This window comes from Cibotium barometz, chromosome 60, assembly GCF_041138505.1.
Source record: "Cibotium barometz isolate CiBa-2024 chromosome 60, ASM4113850v1, whole genome shotgun sequence".
Lineage (NCBI taxonomy): Eukaryota > Viridiplantae > Streptophyta > Polypodiopsida > Cyatheales > Cibotiaceae > Cibotium > Cibotium barometz.
The window spans coordinates 25689309-25707723 of NC_141105.1; the positions used below are offsets into that span (position 1 = coordinate 25689309).

Consider the following 18415-nt stretch of genomic DNA (forward strand, 5'->3'; position numbering starts at 1 on the left):
TAATTCTCATCCTCCTTGCACCATATGTGAGGTAATTCTAACTAAGACTTGAAAAGAGAGAGAGAGAGAGAGAGAGAGACGCCACTTCATGAAAACTTAGTCCATGACCATAGCACCGTATGGTTTCATACGTGCAAGGAAGCTCACACGAAGAAAGTAGACAATTGGCGAGCTGCAACTCGTCACATGCCCATTTTTTCTGACGTCCTCCTGCACTATACTCCAACTTTGTGTGCAGACTTTTCGGCTTTGGGCATATCTCGCTTTTTTGTATCCTTCTTTATTTCTATGTGCATGCTAGGGACCGTCTCCATGGCAGAGAGGGGCAATGTCAATTGCAATGTTAAGCAATGACTATGGCGATGGCGGGCAAGGGAGATGTCAACGGCAGGCATCGAAATGCCACTTCTCGTAGCCTGGATCGTCTCCGCTTTCCTCTTGCTCTCCAGATTTGTGTACATTGCAGGACGAATTGCGCTCTGCAGTCGCCATTTAGGTTATTGTAGCAAGTTTCTCACAACGCAGAGCGATCGCACGGCTTTCCGGTGACACGGTGAAGATGGAGAACACAGGGATGGGGACGCAGCAGCTGCTGGACGCATTGACGGACCATCTAGCCCTCTACCATAGGAAAGCATCCTGCCGTAAAGCTGATGACAGAAAAACTAAGGGATCAGTGCAAGAGAAGGTCTTGGAATGGTTTCGAGGCCTTACCACAGAGCAGAGACACTCCATCCTTACCATATCTGACAGAAGATGGGTTGCTGTTCTGCTGCAAATGCAGAGGCGCTTGGAGAGGGAAGGCCCGGGGTTTTTCTTCCTTCTCACGGATGTTCTTGAAAGTGAACCAGTGATTACCAGCAGGGAAAAACCTAGTGCGCAGACGTGCATCAAGTCAGGGCAGGAAGCAGAGTTCAAAGAGTCCAAAAAGTCTAGAAAATCTCTGAAGTCCAGGAAGAAAACAGTACCCCCAGCTTCCTCTTCTTCTTCTTCTTCTTCAGGAGTGCCTAGCAACATGAAGAAGTCATGCCAACATGCGGCTGTAATGGCTCTCCCAGGCCTTTGTTTTCGTAAAGCAAAAGGTCTTTTAGCAAGGTTGGATGAGGAGAAAGCTGCAGGAGAGCTGCTCTGCAGAAACTTGGAGCTTTTCAGCACGGTAGAGGCAACAGCTGCTGGTCTCAACTTGCTTGATACTGTCTCCATAAGGGAGGATCTACTAAAAAATGTGGATCAGTTTCTTGCAATGATGGATGTGATTACACACAGTGAGTTCTTTGCGTCAGTTGGGGCAGGGCGGCAAGATTCGTCGTGGGAAGAGCTTCCATGGCTAAAGAGTATGGGATACTACACCATGCCGGCATTTGTGGCCAATAAGGTAGAGCTAGCCATTTGGTCAGCATGGCTTCAAGACGAGGGTGCACACCGTCCATCTAGAAGCTTGTCCAAAGAGCTTCGCAAGACAGGTCGGAGTGTTAAGACTCCCATAAACGACGTTTCTGCATCGACCATCTGCAGAAGAAACAAAAGTTTCAAAGACTGGTGGATGACGCTCGCAGAAGACGTGAAGTCAAAAGCGTTAAGGCTTGCAGTGGCTAGGGCTGCCAAGCTGGAGGTGAGGATAGTCGTTTCCTGTCATAAATCATATCATTTTGGTTGAATCATGTATTCATATTGATGCTATTATGTTCCATGTCTTTTATATTCAATGTGGTGTATGTTCTTAGGCTGGCTTTGAATGCATTTCCATTTGAGAAATGAAGCTTATGCTGGTTGAATTGGAAACTGAGTACAATATTATTTAAGGGTGAGAAGAGTAGTCGTACTGCCTACGTGTCGACATTGTCCAAGGCCCCTATGAGCTGACTAATGGAAAGCGGTGTGTGTCCATATAAATGGTGTTACGTCCCAAGGCCCTAGCAGGGTTAACAGGTTTAACTTTAGATCAGGTTAACTAGGGACTAGGAGTTTGGATCTAAACGGGGAGGTTAGGAGTATTTTAGAGGCATGGGCTATGTATGGCTCTTGGGTTTATAGGAGCCCACTTCCGTAAAGGAAGCCCTTTCACAGGATACTTGGAGGAAAGCCATGCAGGTGGAACTTGATGCCATCGAGAAGAACAACACATGGGAGTTGGTACCGAGGCCGTCGAAGCGGTCAGTCATTGGTGTCAAATGGGTCTTTAAGACCAAATATGTGTCTGATGGGTCGGTGGACAAACACAAAGCCAGACTTGTGGCTAAAGGTTATGCTCAGCGGCCAGGCATCGACTATGAGGATACCTTTGCACTGACAGCACGGATGTCCACGATTCGGACCGTTCTTGCCCTTGCTTCTTCTCAGAGGTGGCCCGTGTATCAAATGGATGTAAAATCTGCGTTCCTTAATGGTGACATGCAGGAGGAGGTGTATGTTGAGCAGCCTCCAGGCTTTATTGTTCCAGGATCTGAAGAGATGGTTTACAGGTTACGTAAGGCGTTGTATGGTCTTAAGCAGGCTCCCAGGGCTTGGAATCAAAAGATTGATTCCTTCTTTATTCGGCCTGGATTTCAGAGATCGGTTGCAGATCCAAACCTGTATCTCTTTCGGGAACGCGGCATGGTCACGCTTATCATCCTTTATGTGGATGATCTCATTCTCACTGGCGGTCATGTGGAGCACATTAGAGTGACGAAGGCTGCCTTGTCAAAGGAGTTTGAGATGACCGACTTAGGCTTACTTCACTTCTTTTTGGGATTGGAGATGTGGCAGACCCAGAGGGGGTTTTTCGTCTCTCAGCAGCGGTATGTTCATGAGTTGCTTGAGGCCTTTGGGATGGAGAACTGCAAGCCTATTACTTCGCCGATGGACCCGAACACAAAGTTAACCATTACTGATCCTTGTGAGCCAGTTGATGCCTCGCAATATCGGAAGTTGGTTGGTTCATTGATCTAGTTGCTGAACACCAGATTGGACTTGAGCTTCTCCGTGGGGCTGTTGAGCTCTTTTATGCAGACGCCATTGAAGACTCATTGGGACGCAGGATTGTGGATCTTGCGGTATCTGCAGAGTACGAAGGATCTGGGACTCTTTTATACAAGAGGGGATGGAGTTAGGCTCCAAGGTTGGAGTGACTTAGATTGGGGAGGAGATCCAGACACGAGGAGATCTACTTCAGGATATAGTTTCACCCTCGGCTCAGGAGCAGTTTCTTGGAGTAGCAAGAGGCAGCCAACTATTGCCCTTTCTTCGACAGAGGCAGAGTACCGGGCTGCTTGTGGTGCTGCTTGTGAGGTTGTATGGCTGCGGAGGCTGCTAGGCGAGATTGGGTTTCCACAGAAGGAGCCCACAGTCATCCAGTGCGATAACGAGAGTTGTATAGCTATTGCTCAAAACCCGGTCTTCCATGCCCGGACCAAGCATATAGAGATATAGTATCACTTTGTACGTGAGAAGATCTTGGCTGGTGACATCTTGCTACTTCATTGTTCGACGGAGGACAATGCGGCGGACCTCTTCACAAAGTCCCTACCTCAGGCTACGCTCAGGCGGCACTCCAGCTCCCTTGGGTTGGTTTCACAGCCAGGAGCTGAGAGGGGGTGTTAGAAGTCATCTCCTGTCTACTTTTATACACCAGGGCCTTTGTTGTGGGTGTGCCCGCCCTTATGAGGTGTTCTATCATTTTTCCTCACTCCCCGTATTTTTTTCCTATTTTTCCCCATTTTTCAATGGTGTGGAGGGATGCCAAAAGTTGGCAGAAGACTCTGGTGGATGGCCGACTGCCCATTCTGCAGTCGTGTGGCTGGCCGACTGCCTAGACATCAGTTGTGGAGTATTGCTTGTCCTCCTCTGTATATTGCCCATTTGCCATTCTTTCTTGCTTCTTTAACTTTATTCAGCTCTGCCGATTTGTTCTTGAGTTGTAGCGGGGTGAGTTCATCAGCTATCCATACCTTTGTCCCTTGGAGAGACCTTGTTTGCTTCATCATTGCTATTTTCTCATTGTTGTCCATATAGGAGACTTTGCCTGTGTACCCTTTACTATAATAGAGATAGGGTCTCCTAAGTCCACGAAGGGGACTACTTTGCTCAGTTGTGCTGTAAGTACATCTGTATCTAATATGTAGTCTTCTCGAAGCTCTTGAGCTATGTCTGCCCTATCCCAGCCTTGAGGAAGACCACCGACTCTTATTACCTTTTTGTTACTTTCCATTCGTTCCTTTTCTTTGACCGCTGATATGACTTCTTTAACAAAATCTTGTGAGTTAACTGAATTTACCTTTGAAACATGGTTTGTCGTTTCTGTTTGTAGTGTTGTAGGTATGGGTCCTTCTCGTGCTTCCTCTTGCTTCGTCTTCATGGCTTGCACTTGCACTTTCAGGTCGTTGATTTGTTCATCTTTCTTGATAGTCTCGTGTTTCAGTGCTGCTAATTCTCCCTGGAGTTTCTTCAGTTCTTGCATGAGGTAGGCTTCCCATGGTGTCGGCTTGCTCACGGGTGGAGGAATGGGCGATAATCGTGAAGCGGTGACTGAGGCAAAAGACTTCTTACTTTCGATGTGTTGCTGCTGATAAAGGAGAGGGTTGTTGGTGGAACGAGTCCCCCCTCAAGGGTACCCTCTCCCCTTTGGGGGAGACTCAGAAAATGCGACCTACAAGATGAAGACCTAGCTAGAGTTGGACATTAAAGCCATGAAGACCTAGCTGGAGTTGGACATTGAAGACGAGAAGTTGTTGGACATTGAAGCCATGCAGACAAAGCTGAAGTTGGAGATTAAGAGCATTGAAATATTCTCAAGAGATGTGAGTGGAGCTTGGAAGCCAAATATCAAGTTAGAGGACAGGTTCCTAAATTTTTAAAAATCAATCAGAGGCATGATGGCAAAAGACAATATAACAAAAAGAACTAACATTGATACCTAAGTAAATGTAGATATGTATGAATCATCATCGTCATCCTCATCATGGACTCTGGAGGATCACCATCCTCATCATCGTGGAGAGAGAGAGAGAGAGAGAGAGAGAGAGAGAGAGAGAGAGATATTAAGTGTCTACTAAAGACCCAATGGGCCTGTGAGACGAAAGTGATGCAATAATGTCCATAGCATATCTCATCATGGAATGGAAAAGAAAATAGAAACAAAACATAGCTATTTCATTGGGGTGATACAAAACTGTCCATGGAAACTCATCATGGAATACCAGGAACATGGAACATGAGAGGAGCATCAGCCCCCAATAGATGGTATACCACTCTCCAAAATTTCAAGCATGGAGCTAATGAGTGTGGCCTAGAAATCTCCCTCTCCTATCTCACGTGGAAAGGTAGCTCGATGGCGGTGGAGCATGTCCTAGATTTGGAGCTGATGAGGGGATTGTGGCCAACGTCTGGGGGGCGAGGGGCGTCGGGCATGCTAGAATGTGGAGGCCCTGTCCGAGGTAACTCCTCTCAAGCGAGGTGGGCCCGCAGCAGCTCGAGGTGGGTCCATAGGATCCATTGTATGGGTGCCCTCCACATCCTGGGTCCGGAAGAAATTGGTGATGGTTGGCTGGTGAGGGAGGGATTGGGGTGGCTAGGGCCGAAGCTCTCTCAAGAAAGTGTCCCAATGTTTGTAGATCTCGAGTAGGAAGAGCCCTAGGCAACGCTGGTCCGGGAAGTCAATGATCTTGGAGAGTGGACCAAATCCCTCACGAGACAAATAGTGAAACCTCGTGTGGATCTCATAGTATATTGGGCAGCGGCATATACGATGCTCTTTTGTCTCAACCTCTGTGGCATAATCGGCAGATCCTTTCCTCTCTGAGTCTCTGTATAAGCTCCCTGGCTCCGAAGACGCGCTTAGCTTTACCTGTCTCCACTCTGAGGTAGTGGGATGAAAGCTGTATCTGGCCAATCGCAATCTGCATGGCATGTGATATGTGAACACTCAGGTAGCCCTATTGTTGGATGAATCCATTCTCAATGAGCGTGAGGAAGTGAGCTCTGTAGAACTGCATCTTCGTTGGGAGCTCTGAAGGTGTGATCCATGTGCAATGGGTGTAGAGGTTGAGAAGATCTAATTGAATAACCCGGTTGGTGTCCTCATGAGAGAGCCGGAGAAAAGGGGAGTCCAAACTGTACTGAAGGGGTGGTAGGCGGCGGTCCATGCGGAGCCCATATATTGAGAATCAAGTGGAAACTAAGGCATACCATACTCGAGAGTGGCCCTCGAGTGCTAGCTGTCCCGAGGACTCGGGGCAAGCTTCGGGTACTTGTGGGGATCCATGTGACTGATGCGATGGAGGTATGTGAATGCCTGGAAGAGTGCATCCACTACCATCGGGGCTACAACAAACTCCGCCTAGATAATCTAGTGTGGGGCTGATGGTTTGGTGCGGGAGAACATCATGGCATGGGGCTTCTCAACTTGGCGCCAATCCTCATTGGATAAATTTGGCCTCCAAAAGGTTGCTCCATACATCAAGGCTAGTGTGATGAGGGTGTCAAAAAGCCAACCCTTCATTGTGGGCTCTCGGAAATGTGACAAGGGTGTCAAAAAGCCAACCCTTCGTCCTAGGCTCTTGGAAATGTGCCTAGAAGCACTGCCGCTCAAGTAAGCCCAAGGCTGCATATTCCTGTGTCACTCTCGCATGTGTTGGAAGCATGGTGAAGCGTGGGCCATTGAAAGTGACACCTAGGTAGACATAGGATGAGACAATCTCCACAGGATCTCCTCTGTATGTGAAGCTCAATCTGGATGTGAAGGGGCGGGAAGTATTGAAGACCATTACCTTGGTTTTACCAAGCTTAATGGAGAGGTCCCGTGAATCTGAGAGGACGACGATGTGAGAAGGGGGAAGGAAAGATCTATTAACGTCTACAAAGGACCCGAAGGGCCTATGAGACCATGAATAGTACAATGATTCCATGGGTATACAGTGCCATGGAAAAACTTAAAAAAGGACGTAAAACTGAAAACTGAAACATGACTCTATAGGCCTCCTGATGGCAGATGTTGCTATGGTTGTCACGTGCATCCCGCACTTGGATGCCACGTAGACATATCTGCACAGAAGGTGCAGGACTTGGGATGGTGAACTGGTCCCATGTGAGCCCAGTCCGGGACGAGTTAGCCAGGGATCCATCTTAGTCGTCTGAGGTCAGGTGTGCATTGTCCTGCACACGAGTCCAAGGTCAGGTGTGCACTGTCTTGCACATGAAACAGTCCCAGTCCGTGCTGTGAGTCTCCCTCTAGAATGATGTCAGTGATTCTGTGTATCTGGTATGGTACCGGATGCCAGATCATTGTGTAGTTAGTTAGAGTTTGCTTTTAGAACAAGGGGCCAGCCCATAGGGCTACCCCAAGTCTTAGTGTGGGCATGGGGATGGTGTGAAACCACCCCCATGAGGGCTAGGAAGGCCCTAGCTGAACCCACCAGCCATGGAGAGGCTGTAGGACAGCCCCAGGGGCAGGCTAAGGACAAACATTCAGGAGATAGAGTCTTTGTATGGCTGTAGGGCAGGTATGGGGCAGCCCATGCAGGCTGCCCAGCCCACAGACTGTTTGCAAAACAGTGTCCAGCCCATGTAGAAGCATGCGCCTGATGTCCAGCCATATAGGGAATAATGCGCAGCATTTAATGGGGTTTTTCTAGCATTTAATGCTAATACTCAGTCGTGGGACAGGATTATTGCTGGCCGCCTGGACTTCAGCTGGCCGACTGCTATTGCTGGAGTAGTATAAATAGAATAGCCCACAACCCCATTGTTGTATCTCATTTTTTCACCAAGACCTCAAGCATACAAGGGCTAGGACAGCCAAGAAGGTGCTAAGCTAAGGGGTGAAGGAATGCAGGTCAAGGGCAGAGTTTTCTCAGCCAAGAAAGGTCAAGATTTTTGTATTTTCTTTTCAGATTTACATCATTCTAATAAAGCAAATACACCATCCGTGGTGGGGGCCCTACAGAGGGTATTTGGGACCCAATATTGTGTCCTCTCCATCTCTCCCTCTCTCTGTGTCTATTTTCTGCACATCTTCATTCAGTTTGTGCGTTAATTCCGTCGCGAAAAGAGTGCTGATTTCTGAGCATTGAAGTTACCGATCTTCTCCGAAGCTTCCGCATGTTACAATGGTGAGGGCACCTGGCATGTCATGTCATTGGAAAATCTCATGGATCTATCTCTGTGTGGTAGAGATCCTCAGTGCTCTTGGTTGGGGGCACTTGGCACATAGGATGGAGTAGGCCTTGTGGGTATCTTTGCTGGGTTTTTCGGAGTCTCTTGTGTCGTGTATGTCCACCTTTGTACTTGTCAGAATGTGTGTAACCATCTATATATGTTTGTATAGGTGTGAGTAGGCCTTGTGGGTATTTTTGCTGGGTATTTCAGAGTCTCGTGTTTTGTCTGTCCACCCTCTGTACCTGTGAGTATGTGTGTAACCATCTATATGAGTGTGGAGTGCATGTGTGAGCATATCTCGATATATAGTTCTACACCCACTATTAGGCATTGATGACGTTAGTGGGGATGCCGTAGTATCTAGTCCATACTATGCATAATGGAGTTGATAGTTATATAGTCTTGTGGGTTGACTACCATGAGTATATAACATGCACGTTCCTAAAAGGTGAATTTGGGCATGTTCCTGGATTCATCTAGGTATATAATTCAGCCGTATTAGCAGACATGCAGATTTCACATTGTGAAGTTTTCGTTCGAGTTGCGGCCAATTGATATTGTGCTTATTCTTTCTATCTTTAGCGGTGCATTTTGTCATGTGCACAGAGTGTATCTACTGTGTGCTACACGCACACAGGACTAGCTTCGAGGCTTGGGGAAGCTTGGAGCTAGGCAGGCTGATTGGCGAGCTGGGCTAGGGATAGACTGATAGGCAGGCATCCAAGCATGGATGGGTGGGCGCCCAAGTGTGGACGCCCGGTGACCGGCAAAGAGCCTATAAAAGGGTGGCCAAGGTTGGTTAGTTGAATTAGATTTTGGAGGATATGCTTCGTGCATATGTCTCCAAAAGATAGAGTTCATGGGAGGATTATCTTCCTATGTTAGAATTTGCATACAACAATACTAAGCATACGACTATAGGTTTTAGTCGTTTTATGCTTATGTACGGTTTTCAACCTAGATCACCTGTTACCGTGGGATTTTCAGGACTTCAGCATGATGCAGCACGTAATTTTTTGCAAGATATGCAAGAAATGTTACAAGTTGCAAAGGAATCTATTAGAAGTGCTCAAGATAGAGACAGATTTTATTCTAATAGACATCGTTCACCTAGAGAGTTCTCTGAAGGAACGATGGTGTATTTGCGAGTTCTGAAAGATTCCGAGACTTTACGGACGGGTCGATCTCCGAAATTATCCCCTAGGAACTGTGGACCATTTTGGATTACACGCCGGATTGGTTCAGTTGCATATGAACTGGACTTGCCTTCTCATGTGAAAGTTCATCCCATATTTCATGTCCTTAGACTTAGGGAAGCACTGGGTGGAACATACCAATTAGTTACTCCTCAAGAAATCATAGATGTCAAGGATATGACATTTGTCCCACACGAACTGGAAAAGATTCTTGGATTTCATGAAAGACGGTTGCGAAATACGCTACTCACGGAACACAAGATCAAGTGGAAGGATCGTGTTGAGGAGGACGCTACATGGGAGACATCGACTACTCTTCAGAGGGACTACCTTGGGTTTTTACTGAGTTCAGGAGTGAGCTCTTATAGAGGAAGGGGAGTGTGCACAGAGTGTATCTACCGTGTGCTACATGCACAAGACTAGCTTCGAGGCTTGGGGAAGCTTGAAGCTAGGCAGGCTGATTGGCGAGCAGGGCTAGGGATAGACGGACGGGCGGGCGTCCAAGTGTGGACGCCCGATGACCGGCAAAGAGCCTATAAAAGGGTGGCCAAGGTTGGTTAGTTGATGTTAGAAGTCATCTCCTGTCCAGTTTTATACACCAGGGCCTTTGTTGTGGGTGTGCCCGCCCTTATGAGGTGTTTTCCCATTTTTCCCCACTCTCCGTATTTTTTCCCTATTTTTTCCCATTTTTCTGAGGCTTGGGAGGGCTGCCAGGTGATGCCAGGAGCACCCTATTGCTGGCCGACTGGATCTACATCAGTCGTGGGCTTCAGGGCTGCTGGCCGACTGGATTTGATCAGTCGTGGGCACCTGTTTTGCTGGCCGACTGCATTTATGCAGTCGTGGGTCTTTTTTATCAGTCGTGGGCACTCCTGATGCTGGCCCACTGCCCTCTAGGGGGGTATATATAGGACCCCAGCCCCCATGCCTTATTTGTATCATTCCTCGGGATCTTCTTGTGTATATAGAGGAGAGTTACACGACTACATCTGTCTCTCTCTTGTGCTGTTTTTCTGCCTGCGTTTTTGCTTTTGCTCTTGTGTTCCCAGATTTGGTCATCATCTCCGTTGCGTATTCTGACATGGTATCAGAGCCCTAGGCTCTAGATAGGTCTTGGGATTTGTGTGAGCAAGAGGGGGCTATTTTGTGGCTGATTGGTGGACTGTTTTGGACTGTTCGGGAAGAGGAGAAGCAAGAGGAAGGCGGGCTGATTTGTTGGACAGCCACTTGCAGGTATCAGTTCTTCTTTGTTCCCACCCACCCACCCTTTTCAGAGTACATCCCCGCAATGGCAGATCTGTTTGAGATGGCCGAGAGACATGTGAAGATCCCGACACTCCCCACGTTCCCGGTGGACCGTCAGTTGGACGGGAGCAACTACGGCATATGGAAGGTGATGATGGAATCTGTTCTGGAGTCTTACGACCTCGCCGATTTCGTCGTTGTTGGTGTTCCACGGCTGGAAGTAGAGGAAGGGGAGTTACCGTCAACCCGAAAGGACCGGGAGGCCCAGACGCAGATGTGGGATCGCGTCAACGCCAGGGTCCGTTCGTTTATTTTCCTCAATTGCACACCACAGGTAATTAATCATGTAAAGCATATGACGCTGGCTAGAGGTATATGGCAGCATTTGGCCTCACTTTACAACAGGGTATCGCCCATGAAGAGGATTTCCTTGGAAGTACAGATGCGGGTTATGAGCCCTGCAAAGTCGTCGACGATGCGGGAGCATATTAACAAGCTGCAGGCTCTTCAGCAGGAAGTTCTTCAGGCTGGGAAGGAGATATCGTCAGAGGACATGGCCATCACGTTGCTGTCACATTTGCCCTCTTCGTACTCAGCATTTTACTCGTCGTTGATTACCAGTGGCAGGCTCAGCACCATCACGTGGGAGGAGCTTGTGCCCATGGTCCTGGACCAGGAGGAACGATTTACGAACCCTCCTCAGGGTGGAGGTTCGGAGGCCTTAATTGGCCAACGGTCGAAAGGCCGTAACACGGGCAAGGGGAAGGCTTCATCGGAGAAGTCTTCTGAGAAGATGTCCGTTAGTGACCGCGAGAAACTGAAGGCAGAGAGGACCTGTAATGATTGTGGCGAGAAAGGCCACTACTGGAGGCAGTGTCCCAAGCGGAAGACCGAGAAGGGTGAAGACTCCTCAGCAGCAATCATGAAGACTCCGGCTTTTGTGCACCTGGAGGTGATGGACACCGATGCTTCATTTTCTTCAGGCGGGGAGGAGATTGGAGGACTCTCCGCAACGGATACTCGGGAGTGGATTCTCGATAGTGGTGCTTCCAGGCACATGACTCCTTCCCGTTCCGGTTTACAGGATCTCTGCAGGCTTTCTGGTCATATTCTTACTGGGGATACGTCCACTATCCCAGTTCACAGTGAGGGCAGGATGGAGATAGTTCCCGATGGCAGAGGGGGGAAGCATTCCTCCCCGGTGTTGTATGTTCCGGCACTTGGTTTTCATCTGTTGTCAGTGCATCAGGTTTGCAAGACTGGCGTACGGGTGGAGTTTGATGAGCATTTTGTTGCTCTCCGGGACAAAGCAACAGGCCAAGTGGTTTGGGAAGGCGGAGTGGAGAATGGAGTCTACAGGCTTTCAGCACTCTCTCTCCCAGGTCCTCAGTATTGTGATGAGTGGCAGTCTGGTAATGGCTACTCATGTGTGGATACGCTGCAGGTACGAGCTTTCCAAGACCAGGTGGTGGATAGCATACCAGTAGATGGCAGCAGTTGGCAGGAACTGAGGTTGGTAGTTCTTGTGTTTGTGAGTCAGAGGAAGCTGAACAGGTCACTTATGCTCTGATGTCTCGTCGTGTTCGGGACATAGAACTTCCAGTAGTTAAGGATGTTCTTTCCACGGGGACCTTTCGGAAAGCCAGGCAGGTGGCAGGTGCTTACTTGCAGAAGGAGGTGGTTTCTCCAGGCTTTGTGGTTCCGGATTCAGAGGGGGTGGTTGACAGGTTTCAGAAGGCCTTGCGTGGTCTTCAGAAGGTTTCCAGGACTTGTATGTGCACCGTAACAGGTGTTGATCCTTGTGAGCAGTGTGATGTCTCTGTGACTCAGAAGCTATATGGTTCATTGATCTGGTTGATGGACACCGGATTGGACGGGAGCTTCCTGATGAGGCAGTTGAGCTCTTGGTTGCAGATGTCTCTTTGTGAGGCAGGATTGCGTTTCCTGTGGTTTTTGCAGCATGCGAAGGATCATGGACTCTTGTACACAGGAGGGGGATTGTTGGATAGAGTCCGACTCCACGGTTGGAGTGACTCGGTTTGGGGAGGAGATCCGGACACGAGGAGATCTACTTATGCCCCAGGAGCAGTTTTACGAAGCAGGAGGAGGTTACATTGCAGGTTTGGGCTTCCACTGGCGGAACCCTTGGTCATCCAGAGGCACTTTGTTCGTGAACAGATTGTTGCTGATGACATCTTGCTGGAGTTCTGTTCGACGGAGGACAGTACGGTGGACCTCTTCACGAAGTCGCTCTCAGGATTTGCTCAGGCGGCACCCCAGCTCCCAGTGGTTGGTTACACAGCCAGGAGCTGAGAGGGGGTGTTAGAAGTCATCTCCTGTCGAGTTTTATACACCAGGGCCTTTGTTGTGGGTGTGCCCGCCCTTATGAGGTGTTTTCCCATTTTTCCCCACTCTCCGTATTTTTCCCCTATTTTTTCCCATTTTTCTGAGGCTTGGGAGGGCTGCCAGGTGATGCCAGGAGCACCCTATTGCTGGCCGACTGGATCTACATCAGTTGTGGGCTTCAGGGCTGCTGGCCGACTGGATTTGATCAGTCGTGGGCACCTGTTTTGCTGGCCGACTGCATTTATGCAGTCGTGGGTCTCTTTTATCAGTCGTGGGCACTCCTGATGCTGGCCGACTGCCCTCTAGGGGGGTATATGTAGGACCCCAGCGCCCATGCCTTATTTGTATCATTCCTCGGGATCTTCTTGTGTATATAGAGCAGAGTTACACGCCTACATCTGTCTCTCTCTTGTGCTGTTTTTCTGCCTGCGTTTTTGCTTTTGCTCTTGTGTTCCCAGATTTGGTCATCATCTCCGCTGCGTATTCTGACAGTTGATTCATAGTCTCGCGAGTCTTTGTGAGAGCTCTATGGTTAGGATCCTGGATCTCATGTAGACGTGCACCTGCTGCATGCAGCCGAGGCCGGCAGCGGTCTCGAGGCCCACGAGGGTAGATCCGTGGTGGTATGAGACGTCATGGGGTAGAGATTGGTCGGTACATCTTGCTAGTTAGCTCAGCTCGTGGCTCGGTGGGGACAGCCAAGACTTGTGGGTTTTGCCCACGGCTGTCTAGGTTGGGTGGTGAGTCAAGCTTGCACCCCCTTCACGTGATTTGACTTTGTTTTGCAGGTTTCGAGTCTTGTTTAGGAGCGTTCTACAAGGAGATCCGTGGGGATTTGATACATTTGCCCTATCAACTACTTATTTGCTGAACTAATTCTTTCTATTTGCTACTTCCCTTAGTGCGAGGCTTCATTATGGTTGAGTTTGCCCTGCATCTCCGGAGGTTTGACAGAAACTCAGTACGAAGGGCTTTGTGTGAATATATGCTCTTTTGTGTGTGTGTGTGTGTGTGTGTGTGTGTGTGGAGTGGTGTGTGTGTGTGTGTGTGTGTGTGTGTGTGTAGTGGTGTGTGTGGGTGTGTGTGGTGTGTGAGAGGCCGCCGAAGACCTGCTCGACTGCTCTCGACTTGCTCCCTTGCTCTGTCGACCTGCTAGTCTGCTCCCTCATCCTGTTCGCCTGCTCGTGTGAGAGCACATGTGGTGAGGCGATTGTCCCAGGACTGTATCGGCCCTGTAGCCTATACTGTGTCAGCCCTGCAGCAATCTACGCGACCTTCAGAGGCTACCCTGATGCTCTTTTTTCTCATCGCCAATCTGCTCTTTTTCATCTCTTCCTCGACCTGAGTGCGTGTATAGGAGTGAGTGTGTGTGCGCGTATGTGCTGTGCCTCGCTACAGGTCTATTTTTCCCCTTCTGTATAAGTCGCTTTCAGCTTTCTGTTTTTCCCCTTCTGTATAAGTCGCTTCAGCTCTTCGTTTTTCCTCTCCTTGTAAGATTGCATTCCAATAGTGCTGTTCCCCCTTTTTTCCTGATCTGTCTTCCTGCTGAATTGATTGGTCTCGATGGCAGAATCAAGCAAGTATTATGTCAAGAGAGCTCTTTCTCCTGAACCTAAAAGACAATCAAGGGAATCTCTGCCCCCCATAGCTCCTTCATCTGAAGATGCTTCCTATGTGTTTGACATGTTGAATGAGGATTTTCAACAAAGTAGAAGAGAATGGACACTACCTGCTCCGGAACTCACTTACAAGATGAAGTTACCTTCTCTTGTGCATCCTCTGAAGAAGCTCTCTCAAACTGCAGTCATCATCTTTTTTCCAGGTAAAATACCCTCGGCTAATGATGTGGGACAATGGGTGAATTCTCTCCTAGGTGGATGCTATGTAGAAGGAGTCTATTTTGCCTCCAGAGGATTTTATGAAGTTCATCTCTTGGATGTATTGACAAAACAAAAGATGCTGGAAATGTCCCCTTTATTTTTTGGTCGTCAAATGGTGCACGTCATGCCCTGGTCTCCTAACAAGGATTATCAGAATCTCATCAAACATCACTGCCCTGTATGGGTTGAAGTTGTTGATTTCCCAGATTATATGAGAACAGAGCTTCCAGGTTTAGCGATGACTTTGGGACAAGTGATTTGTCCCCCTCGTCCCACAGGTAACAAAAATCGTTTTTGCATTTTATGGGATACTGATAGACCAACCCCCTCTTCTATTGCAGTTGAGATTGAGGGTGTTAATTTGGGAAAGAAATATTTCACTTTGAAATGGGGCATTTTTGCCGGAGCTTGTTTCTCTTCTCACAAGTTCGGGCATCTAGCTTCGGAGTGTCCCTCAATCCTTCATCCGCCTCCTCCAGCTGCCATTCCTCCACCATCTAATAAAGGAGGTCAAAAGTCTTATGTGGAAAAGATTGAAGCTAAAGGAGCAAAGCCTTCACTTCCTACAGGGAACCAAGCCAATTCAGCCCAAAATAAGGATAAAGGAAAAAGCAAGCTAGTGGAAAATATTTCATCTTCTCACGAGGGTTGGCAGAATGCAAAGAAGACGGTGCCTCTCAAACAAAGACCTCTCCAATCTCGCAATTGGGATGCTTCTGCTCCATCTCCTGGCCAACCTTCTACCTCTTCGGACAGCCCCATCTCAAAAGCATGGGTCAATGCAGTTAAGAAGGGTATTCCACTTTGTGAAGAAGATGATTTAGTCAGGGAATTGGATTTTGAGGGTCAGCAAGACCCTGTGGCAATGGCAGAGGCTTGATGCCTCCCTTTCTCTTTCAGGATTGCTCATCTCTTGTACATATTTTCATGCGTGCTTCTCTTAAATGTTTTTCTTATAATATACAGGGCCTCTGTAATCAGCACAAATGGAGACTCCTATGGCATTATATAAACAATACTCATCCTGATGTGGTGTGTCTGCAAGAGCATAATCAGCATTCTTTTGCTGGCCAGCATGGGTTCTTTTCAGGCTATGATATATTTTATGCAGGATCTGGACATTTCTCTGGGCTTTGCATTTTAGCCAGACATGATCTGCAGCCATGTGTAGCATTTAATGATCCTTATGGCCGATGGATGATTATCCAATGCATGATCAATGGAGAGATTTTTGAAATAGGCTCCTTGTATGCTTATCAAATTTCAGCTTCCAGAGCTCAAATGTGGGACTCCATTAACCAATATCCTTGGTCTTCAAATGCTCTACTTTGTGGTGATTTTAATAATTCCCCTCACTGGAAAGACAATACCACACATAAATCCCATATGATTCCCTCTGAAATCCAGCGATGGGAACATATGAATTCTTCTCTTCATACTGCAGATTTATGGACAGCAATTCACCCTTCGGTTTTGGGATTCACATATCATCATAATGCTTTTACAGAATATTGGGCCAGGCTTGATAGATGGTATCTTATTCATGCTCAGCAATATGATGATTATACATGTCAAATGTGGACTGATTATTCTCAACAACTATCTGATCATACTCCACTCTGGCTCAACCTTTCTTTTGGTATGCCTCTGGACGACATTCAGCCCTCTTTAGTCAGACACTTGCAGGTTAATCAATTATATCTTTCTCATGAAAAATTCCAGCAAATGATCAGATTGGCTTGTAAGCCATTGTTAGCTCATGCTCGGGAGGATCTGGATTTTGCATGGAACTCCTTTGTACATCGTATTCAAAATGTCATTAAGGAATATGGAAGATGGTACATGGCAGAAACTAGACAGCATATCCAGTGGGCAAAATCATACAAGCAGTCCTTGGTACAGATTAGCCATCAAAGGTCTCTTTCTGCTTCTGAACAGAATTCATTGTCTTGTGCTTCTTCCATAATTGATGCTAATGATAAACGCAAGCTTTCCAAATGGCAGATAAGGGCTAGAGTTAAACCTATGTTGGATAAGGGTTGCTCCTCGAAATCTTTCTTTCGAAATTTACACACGTACAGACAAAGTCAATCTATCATGAGAGTCACGAAATCGGATGGTCTTTGGACCCAGTCTCTATCTCAGTTAGAAAAACAATGCCTGGATCATTTTCGGCTTCTTTTTTCTCTACCATCTTCTTCTACATCTCAAGCTGCATTGGCTCGGAGCAAATTTATTGAGCTTGTTTCTCCTATTGTTTCTTTGCAAAAAGCTTCAATGCTGGAAATGTCCTTTTTGGATACAGAATTGGATGAAGCCCTCAAGCATTTGGGTAAACATAAATCCCCAGGTTGGGATGGTTTGACAGTTGAATTTTTTGTAGCCTTCTGGGCTGAATTGAAGGATCCAATCTTGAAGCTCGTTAATGTAGCCTGGCAGCATCAACATCTTCCCTCAGCTTGGAAACATGGTCTGGTTAAGCTTCTGCCCAAAAAACCTCTGTGTGAAACAATGGATGACTGGAGGCCTATCACTTTGATGCCTGTTATATATAAACTTATTGCTAAAATGCTGGTACACCGGATAAAGGATATCCTTCATGATGGACTTCATCCCACGCAATATGGTTTTGTTCCAAGAAGGCATATACATGATAATATCTCCAATACTCTCATTGCAATGGAATATGCAAAATACTCTGCTCAAGATGTTTTGGTCATGCAGGTGGATGTGGCAAAGGCATTTGATACGGTGCAGTGGGATTATGTTTCTCAAATCATGTCTAAACTTGGTTTTGGGTCAAAGCTAGTTAATGTCATATACTGGCTTTATTCAGATTCCACTGCTCAATGCTTTATAGGGAAACATTTATCTGAGTCTTGGACTCTAGAACGATCAGTTCGACAGGGATGCCCTCTCAGTGCTCTGTTCTATGCTATTGCTTCGTTATGCAGATGATTCATTCTTCATGCCAAAGAACAGTCCTGTGGAGCTTCGTCTATTGATGGATACTCTTTCAGATTTTGGGTTGGCAGCTGGTTTAAAGATTAATTTTCAGAAATCGAAACTTTTACCTCTCAAGCATTGTGATTGGCATGCTATCCTGTGGCCTGGCCAGATTATTTATCCGGAAAGCATAGTAAGACACTTGGGCTATCCCATTGGCTGGAAAATCAGAAATAAGCAACAAATATCTTGGGTGCTAAACAAAATTAAGGACAAATTAGAATATTGGAAGATCTCCACTTGACCATTACATGTACGGCTTCGAATTGTTCAGTCCATTGTTCTGGCTTATGTCCAATTCTACCTTCCTCTATTACATTGGTCATCTCGAGATCTTTCTTCTTTTATGTCTCAAGCCATGGAAATTTTTTGGAAAACTAAGCTTCATAAAAAAGCTTTAAGGCTGCTCAAAATGGACCTGCTTTGCTCGCCAAAAATGCATGGTGGTTTGAATATTATAAACATCAAATTTCATGTGCTGGCAAGAAAGATCACTATGCTCAAAACCTTCTTTCAGCAAGAACAGCCTTGGTCTATCATGTTGGCTATTCTGTGTGGTCGTATGCGCACAAATGCTTATGGTCGCTGGTTGGTTGATCCATCGGAAGT

The 18415-nt window shown here is 47.2% G+C and overlaps 1 protein-coding gene across 11 annotated transcripts in view; it reads left to right on the plus strand.

The window, feature by feature from the left end:
* The first annotated feature begins 265 nt into the window (after positions 1-265).
* MEE44 (Nucleotidyltransferase family protein) overlaps positions 266-18415 on the plus strand; it is an 84561-nt gene continuing 66411 nt past the window's right edge. For 10 of the 11 annotated variants that reach the window (XM_086794352.1, XM_086794355.1, XM_086794351.1 and 7 more), the window contains exon 1: positions 266-1612. In XM_086794352.1, the coding sequence (XP_086650478.1) occupies positions 560-1612 (1053 nt within the window). In that variant the 5' untranslated portion in view covers positions 266-559. The remainder of the gene's footprint in view (positions 1613-18415) is intronic. The other variant, XM_086794357.1, reaches the window with a different exon arrangement.